The 14,873-nt window shown below is 50.5% G+C and overlaps 1 protein-coding gene across 3 annotated transcripts in view; it reads right to left on the bottom strand.

Moving 5' to 3' along the window:
* Nucleotides 1-14,873, bottom strand: part of FGF14 (fibroblast growth factor 14) — a 1,331,526-nt gene that overhangs the window by 485,187 nt on the left and 831,466 nt on the right. Inside the window, exon 1 of one of the 3 annotated variants that reach the window (XM_086934366.1) lies at nt 873-2,490. The exons of 1 other annotated variant lie outside the window; for it this stretch is intronic. In XM_086934366.1, the coding sequence (XP_086790492.1) occupies nt 873-1,065 (193 nt within the window). In that variant the 5' untranslated portion in view covers nt 1,066-2,490. Of the gene's footprint in view, nt 1-872; nt 2,491-14,873 lie in introns of those variants that run through there. One more of the 3 variants, XM_086934368.1, reaches the window with a different exon arrangement.

Here is a 14,873-nt window from a genome sequence, read left to right as displayed (position 1 = left end):
TGGATGGATGGATAGATAGACAGAGAAGATATTTAGATAGACAGACAGACAGACAGACAGAGAAGATATTTAGATAGACAGACAGATAGATAGACAGACAGAGAAGCTAGATAGACAGACAGGTATGTAGATAGACAGACAGAGAAGACAGTCAGAGAAGACAGATAGATAGACAGACAGACATGTAGACAGACAGACATGCAGACAGTTTGATAGGTAGAGAGACAGATAGACAGACAGGTAGGTAGACAGACTACAGACAGACAGTTAGATAGATAGATAGACAGACAGACAGATAGACAGACAGGTGGACAGACAGACAGACAGACAGATAGATAGATAGATAGATAGATAGATAGATAGATAGATAGATAGATAGATAGATAGATAGATAGATAGATAGATAGATAGATAGATAGACAGACATACAGACAGACAGTTAGATAGACGGATAGACAGATAGACAGACAGACAGACAGACAGGTAGACAGACAGACAGACGGGTAGACAGACAGATATACAGACAGTTAAATAGATAGATAGACAGACAGATAGACAGACAGACGGCTAGACAGACTTACAGACAGTTAGATAGACAGACAGACAGATGTGTGGATGGATGATGGGTTGTGTGTGCTTGCTTTCAGGGGCTCTCGTGAGTTCAGAGTGTGCGCGCGCAGACACAAACACACACACAGCCAAGAGCCGCGCGCCCTGCTGCTGCGCGGCCCTCCAGGTAAACGCTGCTCAAAGACACCAACACCTCGTGAAGCGTCCGCGCCGCTCCCGGCCCGGCACACAGCACCCTCCAAAGTTGGCGGACAGAGACAGACAGACAGACAGACAGACAGGGGAGTAGGAGGGAGCCTGACCTTGCCTCCGCAGCCTCCTCTTGCGGAGCCCGAAGATGCGCACCTTGGAGAAGATGTCCACCAGGTTGCCATTGCACAGGCCACGGTTCTTGCTGGGGCTGCTCCGCCTCTTGCTGGCCGAGGGCCGGTCCAGGTGCTGCTCCCGCGCCTGCCGCTTCTGCCGGATCAGGCCGCTGGCGATGGCCGCCGCCATGGGGGCTGCTCACCCTCCGGGGGAGGGACGGAGGACGTGCTAGCCCCGCTGCCGAGCCATGCTAACCCCGCGGCCACTGGTCAGCCAGGGCCCTTGCATCCCGCCGAGTATACCGCCAATGACTAGGGCAGCACGTGGTGGGCCGTCGCTGCCAGAATAGAAGACCTCTCCCTCAACCTTTCACCTCCATTGGTCAGCAGAAGACCCCCCACAACTGTTCACCCCCACCGACCATCAGAATGCCTCTTTCTAAACCACACACCACTACCAGCCTCCCCTAGTCACCGCCCAACCACCAACTACCAGGGCCCTTCTCCAAAACCACCAGAACCCCTATCCACAACCACCTCACAATTAACAGGTACCCGAACACCTCTTTAAACTCCCTTCACCTCGCCTTACCTCCGCCAGCCAGCACTACACCTCTGCCTAGCCACCTCACCTCGAGGCGCTACAGCAGACCTACCCAAAGCACTTCACAACTCCCCTGACACTGTGCTCACCACCCACCTACGCCTGCCACTCCTGGAAAACCATTCCAGGGACAACCCACTAACACACACTTACCACAGTTACCACACTCGCGAAGTATAACAATTTCCACATAATAACAAACTGTTTATGTTTATGGCGGTGCGACAACCGGTATGCTCGTATAAGCTACCTCCCCCTAGTACCACCGGAACATGACATTACAGCACATTGGGGACCACGGACCACCACCTACCTAGATGAAAGTGCCCCTCGATAATCAACCGACCAGGTTCAGCACCGTCAGTATCAGCCACACCTCCATGAACGACCATATCCCGTGACCCACCACATATTCACCGCACAATAACCCCCAAGCACCCACGGTCTCCTCTGAATCACACGTGCCTCCCGCCACTTCACCCACAGCAATCCACACGCCAGTGCGCACGGAAACGTCGGCTTCCGCCGGCTTCTCAAGTCAGGAGTGAGTAATGTGACACAAGCAGAGAGCGGGCAACTTCGGCGAGTACTCCTCCTTTCAGCAGACGTCCTTCCCCCGCGGGGGTGTGAAGAGGAGGAGCGGCACCCGGGCCCTGGCCGCACGTGAGCTAAGAGGCGGACCAGCCCTCAGCCCCGGGGATCTCGCTGCTTTCCCCCCTATTGGGGGTGTCACAGGGTGATGGGTGACGCGATCTTCATTCAACAGCTGATGGGTGTCCGAAACCCCCCCCATCCGTGCCCTCCTTCCATCTTCCACGGCGACCACACCCGTGGGGCCCGGACAGTCCGCATCCAGGTGCTGGAAAGGGGGCGGTGACCGGGGCAGCCTTCTGTCCCTCCAAGCCAGGGCTCGCCACCTCCCAAAAGATGAAGGGAAATCAGGCGGGAGCCACGCTCTGCCGGAGAGGCTGCCAGACCCCGGGCTCGGCCGGTGCCCCCAGGCTCGGCCGGTGCCCCCGAGCTCGGCTGGTGCACCTGCTTGCGGTGTCTGCCCCTTCTCCTGGGCAGCCAGGCGCGCTCAGCCCCCTCGCTGGATTGTCTCTGTCTTTTGCAGCAAAATATTTGAAATGGTTCCACCAGGGAGTCAGTTCAGGCTGTGTTGGTGCCCGCCAGTCCACAGGAAACAAAAATCGTTTCTTTGGAGACGTTGGAAACGAGCTCCGCGGATCCCACACTCGGAGTGCGAGGGTTTTCCGCGTGAGATGGGGGTATCTTGGAGCTGGGAGGAATCTGGACCTCGGATCGCCCTCTTTCTCCTTCTCCAAACTTCCCCAAATATCGCCCCTGCTGGCCGCAGAGGGGAGGGGGCTGTGAGGTGCCTAGTCCAGCCGTGGCTCCCGGGGAAGCTGCAGCCAGCCGGGTGGTCCCTTGCGAGCGGGATCCCGGTGTCGGGAATAAACAAGGCGAGGAAAGTGAGGCGCTGTCTGCCAGCGTCGGGAGGTGACGTGGGAGGCGGGCGGCGGGAGCTTGACAGGGGCTGAGCTCGGGAGGAGGAGGGTGGATGGAGGCAGGTGTCCGGGGTCCTTCGGCTTGCACTCCTGTGTGTGTGTGTGACGAGCCAGCACACGGCACATCGTACTCCTTCCTGTCAGGCAGAGGGCGAAGTGGACCACACACCTCACACTCTTGTCAGTGGGGGGCGTCGCGCGCCAACACTGTGCGCCTCACACAGCTTGAGGGAGCGGTGGCGAAGACGAGTTCCCAAATGCCTCAAGGAGGAACTTGTGCTCCGGTGCACCATAGCACAGTTCATTTATGGGGGGCTGTGGGCGGGCACCCCAAGTCTTTGCAACTCACTCGCCTGTCGGAGAGGGAGAGATGTGCACACGGCTGCTTCAACGCACACTGCTGACAGGAACAGGTGCGCTCCCGGACAACAAGCCTCACACTCATATCCGTGTGGGGCGCCGTGCTCTGCACAACACACCTCACACCTCTTTCAGGTGTGACCCTGGGCACGCGCCTTCATCTATCTCCTGGCAGGGTGGGCGGGGCCTGCAGCCTCCCCAACTCACATTCCTCTCAGGTGAGTGGGGGGTGAGGAGGTTTGCTCCAGTGCCTCATACTCCGATCAAGGAGGGGGTGTACCCGGGGCTTTAGTAGGATGAAAAAAGGGGGTTTGGGGTCTTTGCATTCATTTATTTGATTTACGTAGCGTGCCACCCGGCCGGATATTGGTGTCTCTCCGAGCTTTCAGTAATTGCACAAAGATATAAAAGCACAGCACCTGCTATGGACCCAAAACCGGCTTGTATTGATGAGTTTGTCAATGGTGCGTTCTGGCGAGAGGCCACGGATTGGATGGCCATGAATTCCTACCCCGTTTTTGACCCATTGACACTGACGAGAAACTCGTACTACCCTGAGCCTGAACACCGCCGCTTTAAATCGTGGCTGTATGCCCCAGACAAAAGTAACAAGCTGCACAGAAAAACACACCCTCCCGGGTATAGCTAACACTCTGAGTGTAATGTTCAGTGAAACGTGAACGAAATCCCTGTCATGGATCACACGAACAGGTATTACAGTCTTTGATCAAAAATCATTGGTGTTTTCCCAGTACATTTAAGACATGAATAAAGGGGCCGGATAGGGAAGGGTTGGAAAAGCATACTAGCCCGCCTCCTTAACCCCTCCCCCCTTACCAGGGAGCTTGAGGTGTTCAGTCACAACAGGATAAACCCACACCTGGCACTCACGTCTCAGATTGATGGCTTGCTTCCAGCTCCTCCCACCCCCCTCACCTCAAAGTCATGACAGTTCGCCCTCATCACCGCAGGGTCGTAGCTTCCCTTTGGTGCAACAGGTGCAGTGGCACCGGGGCGCAGAGGTCTGAAACCTCATTTGGGGGGAGAGGGGGGGGGGGGCTGACACCTTTCATAAACTTCTGGATAGGAAACTGGCAAGGGCTCGCATCAAACCTCACGCCCATCACAGCCAGAGAGGGAGCGGCGGGTATGTGTGGAACTACTCCTCGCGCTCTTCTGTGCGTGAGGAAGGCACGTCTATCTTGGAATGGCGGCCGTGATACAAAACACCTCTTTCCCGCACCCCTCAACACCTCAAGTTACACTTCTGCCAAGTAAAGCGGCTGCAGCCCAGCCACGAAACGCTTCTTGCCACTTCCTGTTTGAAGGGCGGGTGTTTTATCCCAGACACTTGTCACACACCACTCTCGTGGAGGGCGGCGGGCTGAAACATCGCTTCTGACACACTTCTCAGGAGAAGGCGTACTTGCAGACTGCTCACCGCTCGCTGTTGTCAGGGGGCGGTGTGCTCCCAGCCACGTTTGTCAGGGAGTTAGGCGGCAGGCGGGTCGGAGTTACCCCGTGCCCTTGGTATAGACTCTTAAATGTAGAACACTGCCCGGGGAAAAGCGGGATGGCCGCGTGACCACTCTAACCTTATCACCTGGGAAGGGGCGGCGTCCCTCCGCCCCCACACACAGCCGAACCAATGATTCTGTCAGCAGTCGGGCGCTATCTGAACCCTGGTATCATACAGTATTTGAATGGGGAATTAAGGCGTGCCCCTAGGAACACAAGCTTGTGTAGGGGGGTGGGGGGAGGCGATGGGGGGATATATAACTCAGAGGCACTGCACTTCTGTCAGTGGAGGAGCGCTCAGCGCGTTCTCTTATCCACAGCACAGAAGAGACGGGGCGGACAGCTACAGCCTCACAGCCCACCAGGGGAGGACAGGGCAGCTTTCGACGGACAGCACAACTGACATTTGTGCCTGGGGAGGAGGACTGTGCATTCAAGGCGCCTCCTCTCACACCTCTATTCAGGGGAGGGCTTGGTGTACTCCCAATCACCCCACGCTTCGGACAGATAGCACTTCACAGTTCTGTGAGGGCGGGAGGAAGAGAGCTCGTGCACTCGCAGGAACCACAATTGGAATTTTTGAGCGACAGGACCATGATGCTCCTGTCGCTCAAAAAATCCAACCCCCTAAACCAGACAGGGGAAGCGGTGTATGCGTGAGAGGGTGGGATACGGTACCACCTGCCAGAACATAGCATCAACTCCAATTCACACCCTCTAGAGAACTTGGGAATAGGCAAACAGCCCAATCTAGACAGCTGTCATAAGCAGGGCGAAAAAAACTGCCCAAAAGCACGTCCAACTGTCGACTACTGCAAGGAGAGGGAGATGGACAAGCATTTGGCTAAACCGGTGCAGTGGCACCGGGACCAAGGAAGTGAAGTGCCCCATCACCCCCCTCCCGTTGCCCGTCCTTGCCCCCCCTTGCAAAAAAAAAGAAAAGGCTGGGTGAGACTGTCGCCGATGTCCCGGGTGGTTTGACATCCCTTAATGGATATTGGTAGCACGGAGCCTCCAAAAACGAGCTGCAGAACTACGCCGTGTAGTGGTTTTCGGTTTGTTTTTACTGCCACCGGGTGATTTCGGCTCCTCATCGTGTGACCTTGTGAAATAAGCCGATTTCATGTGACACGTGGTGGCACCGGGTGAGACGGTAGGTCTGAGGCACACACACACTGAGACACACACAGCTACATATATGTACACAGTCACACGTGGAGACAGGCACACACATAGACATACTCACAGAGGCAAGCACACACAAATATACTAACACAGATGCACACTACACAACATATACCTAAACAAAATTAACACTCAGACAGAGGAAAGAGATGTTGCCGTATTATCTGGTGTATTTACAACATTTAAAATACAGGAGTGTGTGGGGGAGTTTTGAAAACACGACATGCATGATAACAAAGGTACTCCCTACACGGACAGGCGCTTACATGCACGCCACAGATAGAATACACGCACGCATGTCGTGCGAGCGCACACACACTTCAAAAGAGAGGTTATAGCACACCATTACTTTGCACACGTGTGGGAAATAGACGAAGTCCCTGCTCTCATTTCGAGGAGTGAGGATGGGCTCTCTGCACCAGTTCTTCACTCCTCTTTCCAAGAACTGGAGGCAGGAGTCTGCCAACCAACACCGAGTCCAGATTGTGGGAGGCGGCGCCGAGCGCGGGATTCAGGCATGGGGCCAGAAATCAGGAGCGAGCGGCCCTATGCTCAAAGAGAATGAACCTGCCTTCACCGTTGTCACTCAGCACACACACAGTCTACCGACACACCTCTTGTACAAAGGACGCTCGTAGCGATATCTCACGCGCACAGCCATGTACATAATACACACACGTAAACAATCTCTTTCACACTTAGACGCGCGCGCCGCCCGCCCCTATCCCAGGCTCACACTCATAACCACATACAAACACACACGTAACACATATATTTCTGATGCACACATATACAAAGATTAAACAGTGTGTCCACACAGGCCTCATAGTCAAGTCTGGATTCGAACCTGGCCCCACAGTTCGAAAGCGGCCAGTTCTAGCTGCAAAAGCGCGTCTGTTGGTAACACTTCAAACGTGCAACAAAGTAAGTTCTTTGCTGCCGAGGGGGGTTTACGCTGGTTTCCATGGCAAGCACCCACCTGTGTGCAGAGCAGTCCGCACGTTCTCACATAAAAATCTGTGATTTCTCTCACTCCGGTAACTCCCTCGCACGCCTCGGCGCTGGTTGTCAGTGCAGCTGTTTTACTCCTGCTGTTCTCTACAAGCAGTAGATGTGAGGTGTTGTCCCACAGTGCTGTGCGGTACGCTTGGAGGGAGCTGCTGACAGGATACATGGAGCAATCACGCTGTCTCCACGTGTACAGAGGAGTGGAGCACGAGCAGTGTGCTGCGGGCCGAGCTCACTTTCCCCCCCAAACAAGCACTCGAGAAATGAACTATTCAAACTTCAGCACCACGGACAGATCCCAGTGTGAAGGACAGGGGGCAGGACGCTCCTTCGAGAGCCAGCCTCTGGCTGCGGCACCACGGACAGCGCCCAGCGAGAAAACCGCAAAGGCAAGGGACAGCTCACACTCTCGGAGAGTACGCTGTGAACACCGTGAGTGAGCAGCTAACGTTCATGTGATGAGCCCCAACTTTTACACTCCATTCCCGCCAGAGGGGGGCCTGAGACTGGAACAGAAAGAAACTGTGCCCCGAAAGGCGCACCTCTCACACATATGGGTCCTGGGGGTGTCTGTGTCTTCCCATAAGGGCTTTAAGGAGCAGTTGTTTGAGAGGAGAGTGGTAAAGCATGCAGTCTTTTAGTGCACATAAACCAAATATTGCAAATGAAACGTGCCAGATCCAAGATCCTCCTCTATCAAGACCGAACAATAGGGCCCTTGCGTATCCAGGGCCCTAGTCAGGGTTGGATTGGGATTCAAAATCTGTCGGGGCACGCTAAAAAAAAGTGGCCAACATTTGCATATTGCCTTTCCTCAAAACACCGTTCCAGCGACATTTTATTGAAAAAAGGGGGGGGGGGGGGAGATACAAAGAAATGCACGGATTTGTTTACACTGGTGACTGGAAACAAGTGAGGCACTTCTGCTCAGGCCCCCTGCCCCGCTAGGTATGCATACATTAATGGCCAGAGAAAGAAAGTGACACCTCTGCCTGTTGCTAAACATGAGGTAATGAGTGCCCATCTGCCTCCAGAAAGGCCACTCAGACACCCACTGGGCTGCTGGCTGTATCCGAACAACAGCGACACCGTCCAAATCTGCCCCCCAGACTGCTCCAAAAAGCAGCCCACAGTTGCAACTCAGCACCGGCCCCTCTGGCATTGCCCGAGTGTCCGTGTCATCAATCCGACGCTGGCCCTAATGCAAGGAAGGAAATGGCAACTGTTTGAATTGTAACTTTTCAGGGATAATTAGGATTCGGCAGCCACCTCAGGCTTCGGAGCTCCGGTGCCACTGCACCTGCTGCACCAATGGAAACCACGCTTCAGGGGGTACTCTAATGTAAACTTTAATTATAGTAGTATTAATGCTCGCACCAAAACTGTCATTGCCCCGCTTACTACTACGACCGAAGTGATTATGTCTTACAGTACTCACACGTTACCTCTCTTAGTTTTACCCCTATTCTTACTACTACAATCACTGCCACCAATGCAGAGACTACTTTCAAAATTACTGCATTCACTACTAGTATAACCACTGCTACCTCTGCTGCTACCAGTCGCACAACTCCCACTACGTCTACTGCTGGTACTACAAACATTAGTTCTGCTAGCACCAGTTCCACTACTCATACGAAATTCACATTATCACTTCCATTACTGTGTCCACAACTACTATGTTTGTCTACGACTAGGGTCCTTACTACAACTGCTTCCAATCCTGCTCCAGTGGCACTGTTTTTATTATTTCTGTTTGCCATTACTATTCCTGCTACTACCAGTACAAATACTCCTATGACTTCTATTACGAGCATTACAAGTATTACTACTGCTGCCATTAACAATGCCGCTGGCACTAGTGTTCCCTCCACTTCCAATGAACATAATGATCATTTATTGCCTTTAATTATTATTAATTGGTCTGTGTATGACGTTGCATCACGCTGACTATTGTGACGTTTTACACAGGACTGCGAGGAGAGATTCAAAGCAGAGAAAGAAAGGATAATACTCAAATAAAGAAAAATAAGAGTGGGAAACGTGAAAAAACACAAATATAATTAAAAACGGCAATATTAGTAATCGTAATTTTACTGAAAACGTCACTGGCAATAACACTGTACTATTAGCGCCCACTTCAGCCGATTTACCGTGTCAAGGCGCTGCAAACAACAGTGTTAACGTTATCACAATTCCGTGGGCGCCATGGTCGTACACTTCCGGTTTTCAGCGCCCGTGTTTATATCGTGCACACGTCCGAGGGTTACGGTTCCTGCCTCTGTCCTCTCTCCTTCGCACCCTTCCCGCGTGAGCACAACGCGGCGCCCCTCCCCTGGGGAGCGCGCGCACTTTGTTCCAGAGAGTCGGTTTTTGCGCGCCTTTTGGGCTCCCTGATGAAGACTCGCGAGAGCCATCTGCCGTCCTCAGCTGTGAAACGCCGCGCTGAGTGGCCGAGTCTGCAGCACAATAACCCCGCCGGCTGCGCGAGCTTCGCAGTGCATTTTACTTGACTAGAAGCACCGTGCACGTGACTCCACCGAAAGTTGCTTTTATTGACCTCCCAATTATCGTAAATAACAGTAAATCCCCCCGAGTTCAACCGATGTTTGCAACAACTACTATTTTTTATGGTCGTATTTATTTAGTGTAGAACTCGTTGGACAACTAGGTTGATAGGCAAATAACTGTGTTATACTCTGTACTAACGTAATAAAGTCACACTATTTACCTTCTTTCTTCAGCAATATAGAACCAGTCACAGGTTCTTGCAGATGTGATTCTTAATATGCACCCAGTACCTCCAGTTTGTCAAGACAAGGGGCCATATTATCATGAAAGGGCGATACATTATCGCTGCTTTTATCGGCAGGAAACTGCTGCTAAAGCGGCGATAATGGATTGATAATATGCCCTTGTAAATTCTCATAGAAGCCCAGGTTCTGGTGTTAACCTGGGCTTCTATGGGAATTCACAAGGGCATATTATAAAGCCCATTACCGCCGCTTTAGCAGCAGTTTCCTGCTGATAAAAGCAGCGATAATGTAGCGCCCTTTCTTGATAATATGGCCCAAGGTTATTCCGGGTAGCACACCGGTCATGTTTCCTCTCTTAGAGTCAGTTCTGGTTGTTTTACCTCATTTGCGTGGTTTGCTCTTCAACGTTTTCTCTGCTTACACATGGTGGAACCCAAGGCACAAGTCCTATAATAAGGAGTGGAGGGACTGACCAAGTTTCAGGCAGTATGCAAGTGACAACCTGACGCGAGCCATCACAGCACATGACGTCACGACACGTGAGATATCACAGGAAGTGGCCTCACTGGAAGACCCTGCATTAGGATAAGTAGCGCTATAAAAGAAATAAAATAGCGCTAATGATATTGTTATTTGCGTAAATACTGGGACAGACCGTCCCATCTGACATTCTTACAGTGTATGCACTTATATACAGGGACTGAAAAAAGTTTAAAGCATGCATCTCTCAAGGGTCTGTGAAGAGATAACACGCTGTGTGCTTTTGTTTCCTCTCCTGTGCATTTGCATTTAAGTGAGAGGTTCCAGGTCGCCTCCCGTCTAGTAATCGGTCAACGGGAGGCCTGATGGCCCCTTAACTTCTTCCTTAATCTTTGGCACAGCTGGTGAAACCTCAGATAAACCTTCCAGCTATGAGGATGTAGCCTTTTGGCTAGAGCGTCGACCTCGAAGCTGGGGAACCAGGTTTGAGTATCAGAAATGACTTAACTCAACATTCTGTGATCCTGGGCAAATCACGTAATCTCCCCACGTGCCCAATAAAAAATGAATGTGTTCTTCTGTATCGAAACTGGTCCTTATGTAAAGCACTCTGATACCTGATTTCTCGGGTCTAGTTCTGCTATATAAAACTCTAAAAAAAAAAAAGAAGCCAACTGAGGGGCAAAAACAAATAAGGTCCTGGTCAATAATTCATATCAATGGACCACTTCACAGCCTATGGGCTTTGGAAATTGGGATATATATGTATATATATATATATATATATATATTTTCCAAAAGGTGTCCTGTGCTTAAAGGACGCCACTCCACAAAGGTTGATTCTCCGACCCTTTATTCACAAACAGGCAGCTTCCTTGCAGAGAAATGTTCAATTGACGCCCTGACGCGTTTCGAGGCAGCAGCCTCTTCCTCATTGGGCAAAACAGTTAGTGTGCAGCTGCACGTTACAACCCTTTATTCCCTTTTCTGCATGCCGCTCCCACAGGGTATTTTCACAGCATGCTGGGCGTTGTAGTGCTGTTGATGCCGAGCACTAACCTTCATATTCGTTTTTGCAGTCTTTTTTTACCCCTCCAATGGGGCTCCGTTGAGATAGCTGTCAATTGAACATTTCTCTGCAAGGAAGCTGCCTGTTTGTGAATAAAGGGTCGGAGAATCAACCTTTGTGGAGTGGCGTCCTTTAAGCACAGGACACCTTTTGGAAAAAAAAAAAAAAAAATATATATATATATATATATATATATATATATATATATATAAACACACACATATATAATGAGAAAGACAACGATACGGTTGAACTGCTTAATATTAAAACACCAAACCAACTGCCAACAATGACCAGTTTCAGGATGGAAAAATAACTGTGTAATTTAGTAAGGAGCAGATCAGCAGACATCTAGTCTGCCTATTAGAGCAAGAGTTTTTTGTTAGAAACCATTGTAACTAGCTGGATAAGATTTCCACCTGGCTAGCAAATAACCCTTTGCTGATCCATGTTCATGCACTGTGGGAATCCTTGTTGCTCCCTGATTCACAATTCCTGCTAGCCACAGTCGCAAATGTACTTCTGTAATTTCCTCATATGTTTAGAGTAGATTTTCAATTCATGGGGCCAGTGCAAGGAATCCTTAGAGCCAGCTGCGGCCGCTGCAGGTAAGAGCGGTGTGGCCAGGTGAGGGGGTATTTCGAGAGACGATGTCGTCTCTCGAAATCCCCCCTCACCTGGCCACACCGCTCATACGTGCAGCGGCTGTGGCTATTTAGAGCACTCCTTTAAATTTACATCAAATGTAGATTCCAAAGAGTGAATCTGCTTCCCAAAATGCACCCAGCAAGATTTTCCAATGGATAAAGAAAATTGCACATGTGACTCATTTTTTTTCCAAAAGGAAAACATTTTCCTATGGAGAAACCACATTGTATGCACACCTATCAATAATATTATGTTGCCCCAATTTCCCACATTGCAGAAACAGTTTAGTTTTGTGTTCCAAGGGTGCAGTTACCTGTAACATATGTGAGTACCCCCCAAAAATACAGTCTGGTGTTTTCAATCAATTTTACATACCCTTCTAAAGACTTTCATGCAAAAGCATTGAAAAAAAATAATTGGGCTTATGCTTGTGTGTTTTGCTGTTCACCCTATGTATTAAGGGTATGCCCAGACGTGGGTCCCTTGCTCACTAAGCCACTAGAGTCAAGCTATCCTGGCTGAAGACGGATGATAGCCAGAAACCCGTCCTAGGATGCTTGATTCCGGTCCAGGAAAGACATGGCTTGGCAGTTCGGGCTGGACTGTTCCCATGAGGCACAGGATCAAGACTGATTTGCATATGGCCATGTCTGCACTGGGGTGGCTTGGTGAGCAAAATAATGATGGATTAAAACCAGATCTGTGACTGGTGGGGTGAATGTTTTGCCATTGTGCAACATTCAGTCCATCATCCTGTGTGTTTTGGTGTTCACCCTATGTATTAAGGGTATGCCCAGACGTGGGTCCCTTGCTCACTAAGCCACTGCTAACTAAAGCTGACATTTCAGATAGCGAATGTACACGCTACAACATTAAAATCAACCCTCAGCTCAGCTTAGTAGGTTTTCTGATTTATAGACCCCCAGGAAATGATGGTAAATTCATCGCCTCACTCCTTGAGAACCTATGCTCCCAGATTACTGATACCGCCAACTTCACTATAATTGGAGATCTGAACATCCATTTTGATCAGACGGGAAACTCTAAAATTAACACTCTATTAGCGGACCTGGGGGCTCTACAATTAGACCAACTCATAAAGGGCCTCACTCACACAGGTGGTCACCTCCTGTACCCCATCTTTTCGAACATCACCAATGCACGGGTCGAAATGCCCATCCCCATGACCTGGACTGATCATTATCTAGTATCCATGTCAATTCCCTGTAAAAACATCCTGCTCAATGTTCCCTCCCAGCAGGTCCGGAAAAGACCCTGGAGGAAGCTCCGTCTTGAGGACTTCCACGGTCTCCTCACTATGTGTCCTCCCCAACCTAGTGAAAACCCTGATCATGAATACGACCAATTCTGCAATTGGATCAGCCAAGCCCTGGATACTTTGATCCCCACTAAATGGATCAAAGCACGTACCCATGAATCCAGTCCCTGGTATAACAAAGAACTTGCAGCACTAAAAAAGGAATGCAAAAAAGCGGAAAGATGCTGGAGGAAAAACTATGATCCCGCCCTCAAGATTCTATACACAAAATCCCAAAAAACATACCATCGTAGTATATGCAAGACCAGGGCAACCTACTACGCCACGGAGATCAAAAACAGCCATAACGCATCAAAAACCGTCTTTAAAATTCTTAAAGAACTGAGCACCAAAAAAACAATGGCTAACCTAAACTCCTCACCTACGCTATGCGACAATCTGGCCTCTTATTTCTTAGAAAAAATCAGAAAAATATACAGTACCTTTCCCCCTACCCCAGAACTTACCCCTTCTGATGATCTTAACAAACCCAACCTCGCTAGTATTCCGGCCCTTAGTCAAGAAGACTTTTCTAAAATCTGCAACAAAATCAAGTCCGGCTCTCCAGCAGACCCTCTCAAACCTGAAAACTTTCGAGAAGCAGATGAAATCATTCTAGGCCCTCTGCGAGGGATCATCAACAAATCCTTCTCCACTGGCATAATCCCCTCCAAGTGGAAACAGGCCCGGATATCACCTATCATCAAGAAGCCTACACTTGACCCCAATAAACCCGAAAACTTTAGACCTATATCCCTCCTCCCCTGGCCAGCCAAGGTAGCAGAAGCCCATGTAAATAACATCCTGACCAATCATCTAACATCTAATAACATCTTAGACTGGTCCCAACATGGCTTCCGGGCTGGCCACAGCACTGAGACAGCCCTACTAAGTGTGACTGAACACCTCCGTACCATTTTAGATTCTGGTGGAACGGCAGCACTGATTCTTCTAGATCTCAGTGCTGCCTTCGACACGGTGTCACACAAGGTTCTGCTGTTCAGGCTAAAAGAGGTCGGGGTAACAGGGTTAGCCCTTGAACGGTTCAGAGACTTCCTCTCAGGCCGGTCCTTCCGAGTCTCCATCCCCCCCCCATCTCTCCAGGGAATGCCCCATTGAACAGGGCGTACCCCAGGGCTCGGCTCTTAGCCCCACCCTGTTCAATGTGTATGTTCAGCCCCTGGCTGAGGTAGCCATAAGACACGGATTATCGCTTGTATCCTACGCTGACGACACTCAGCTGGTGGTGGCACTAAATGATGAAAGTGGACCTAGTACCCAAAAATTCCAACGCACCCTCGTGGACATCACAGAATGGATGACAGCGAACTACCTTCAGCTCAACGCCGGAAAAACCGAGGTGTTGGTAGTAGGAAAAAACACTAAAGCTTGGGGGGACAACTGGTGGCCAGCAGACCTAGGACAGCCACCGGAACCCAAGGACTGTGTAAAAAATCTGGGAGTCTGGGTAGACTCCGCCCTTAAATTTACTCAGCACACAAAGAAAGTGGCAGCTACCTGCTTCGGTATTCTAAGAAATCTCA

This window comes from Lissotriton vulgaris, chromosome 8, assembly GCF_964263255.1.
Source record: "Lissotriton vulgaris chromosome 8, aLisVul1.2, whole genome shotgun sequence".
Classification (NCBI taxonomy): domain Eukaryota; kingdom Metazoa; phylum Chordata; class Amphibia; order Caudata; family Salamandridae; genus Lissotriton; species Lissotriton vulgaris.
This window is presented reverse-complemented; position numbering and strand designations above follow the sequence as displayed.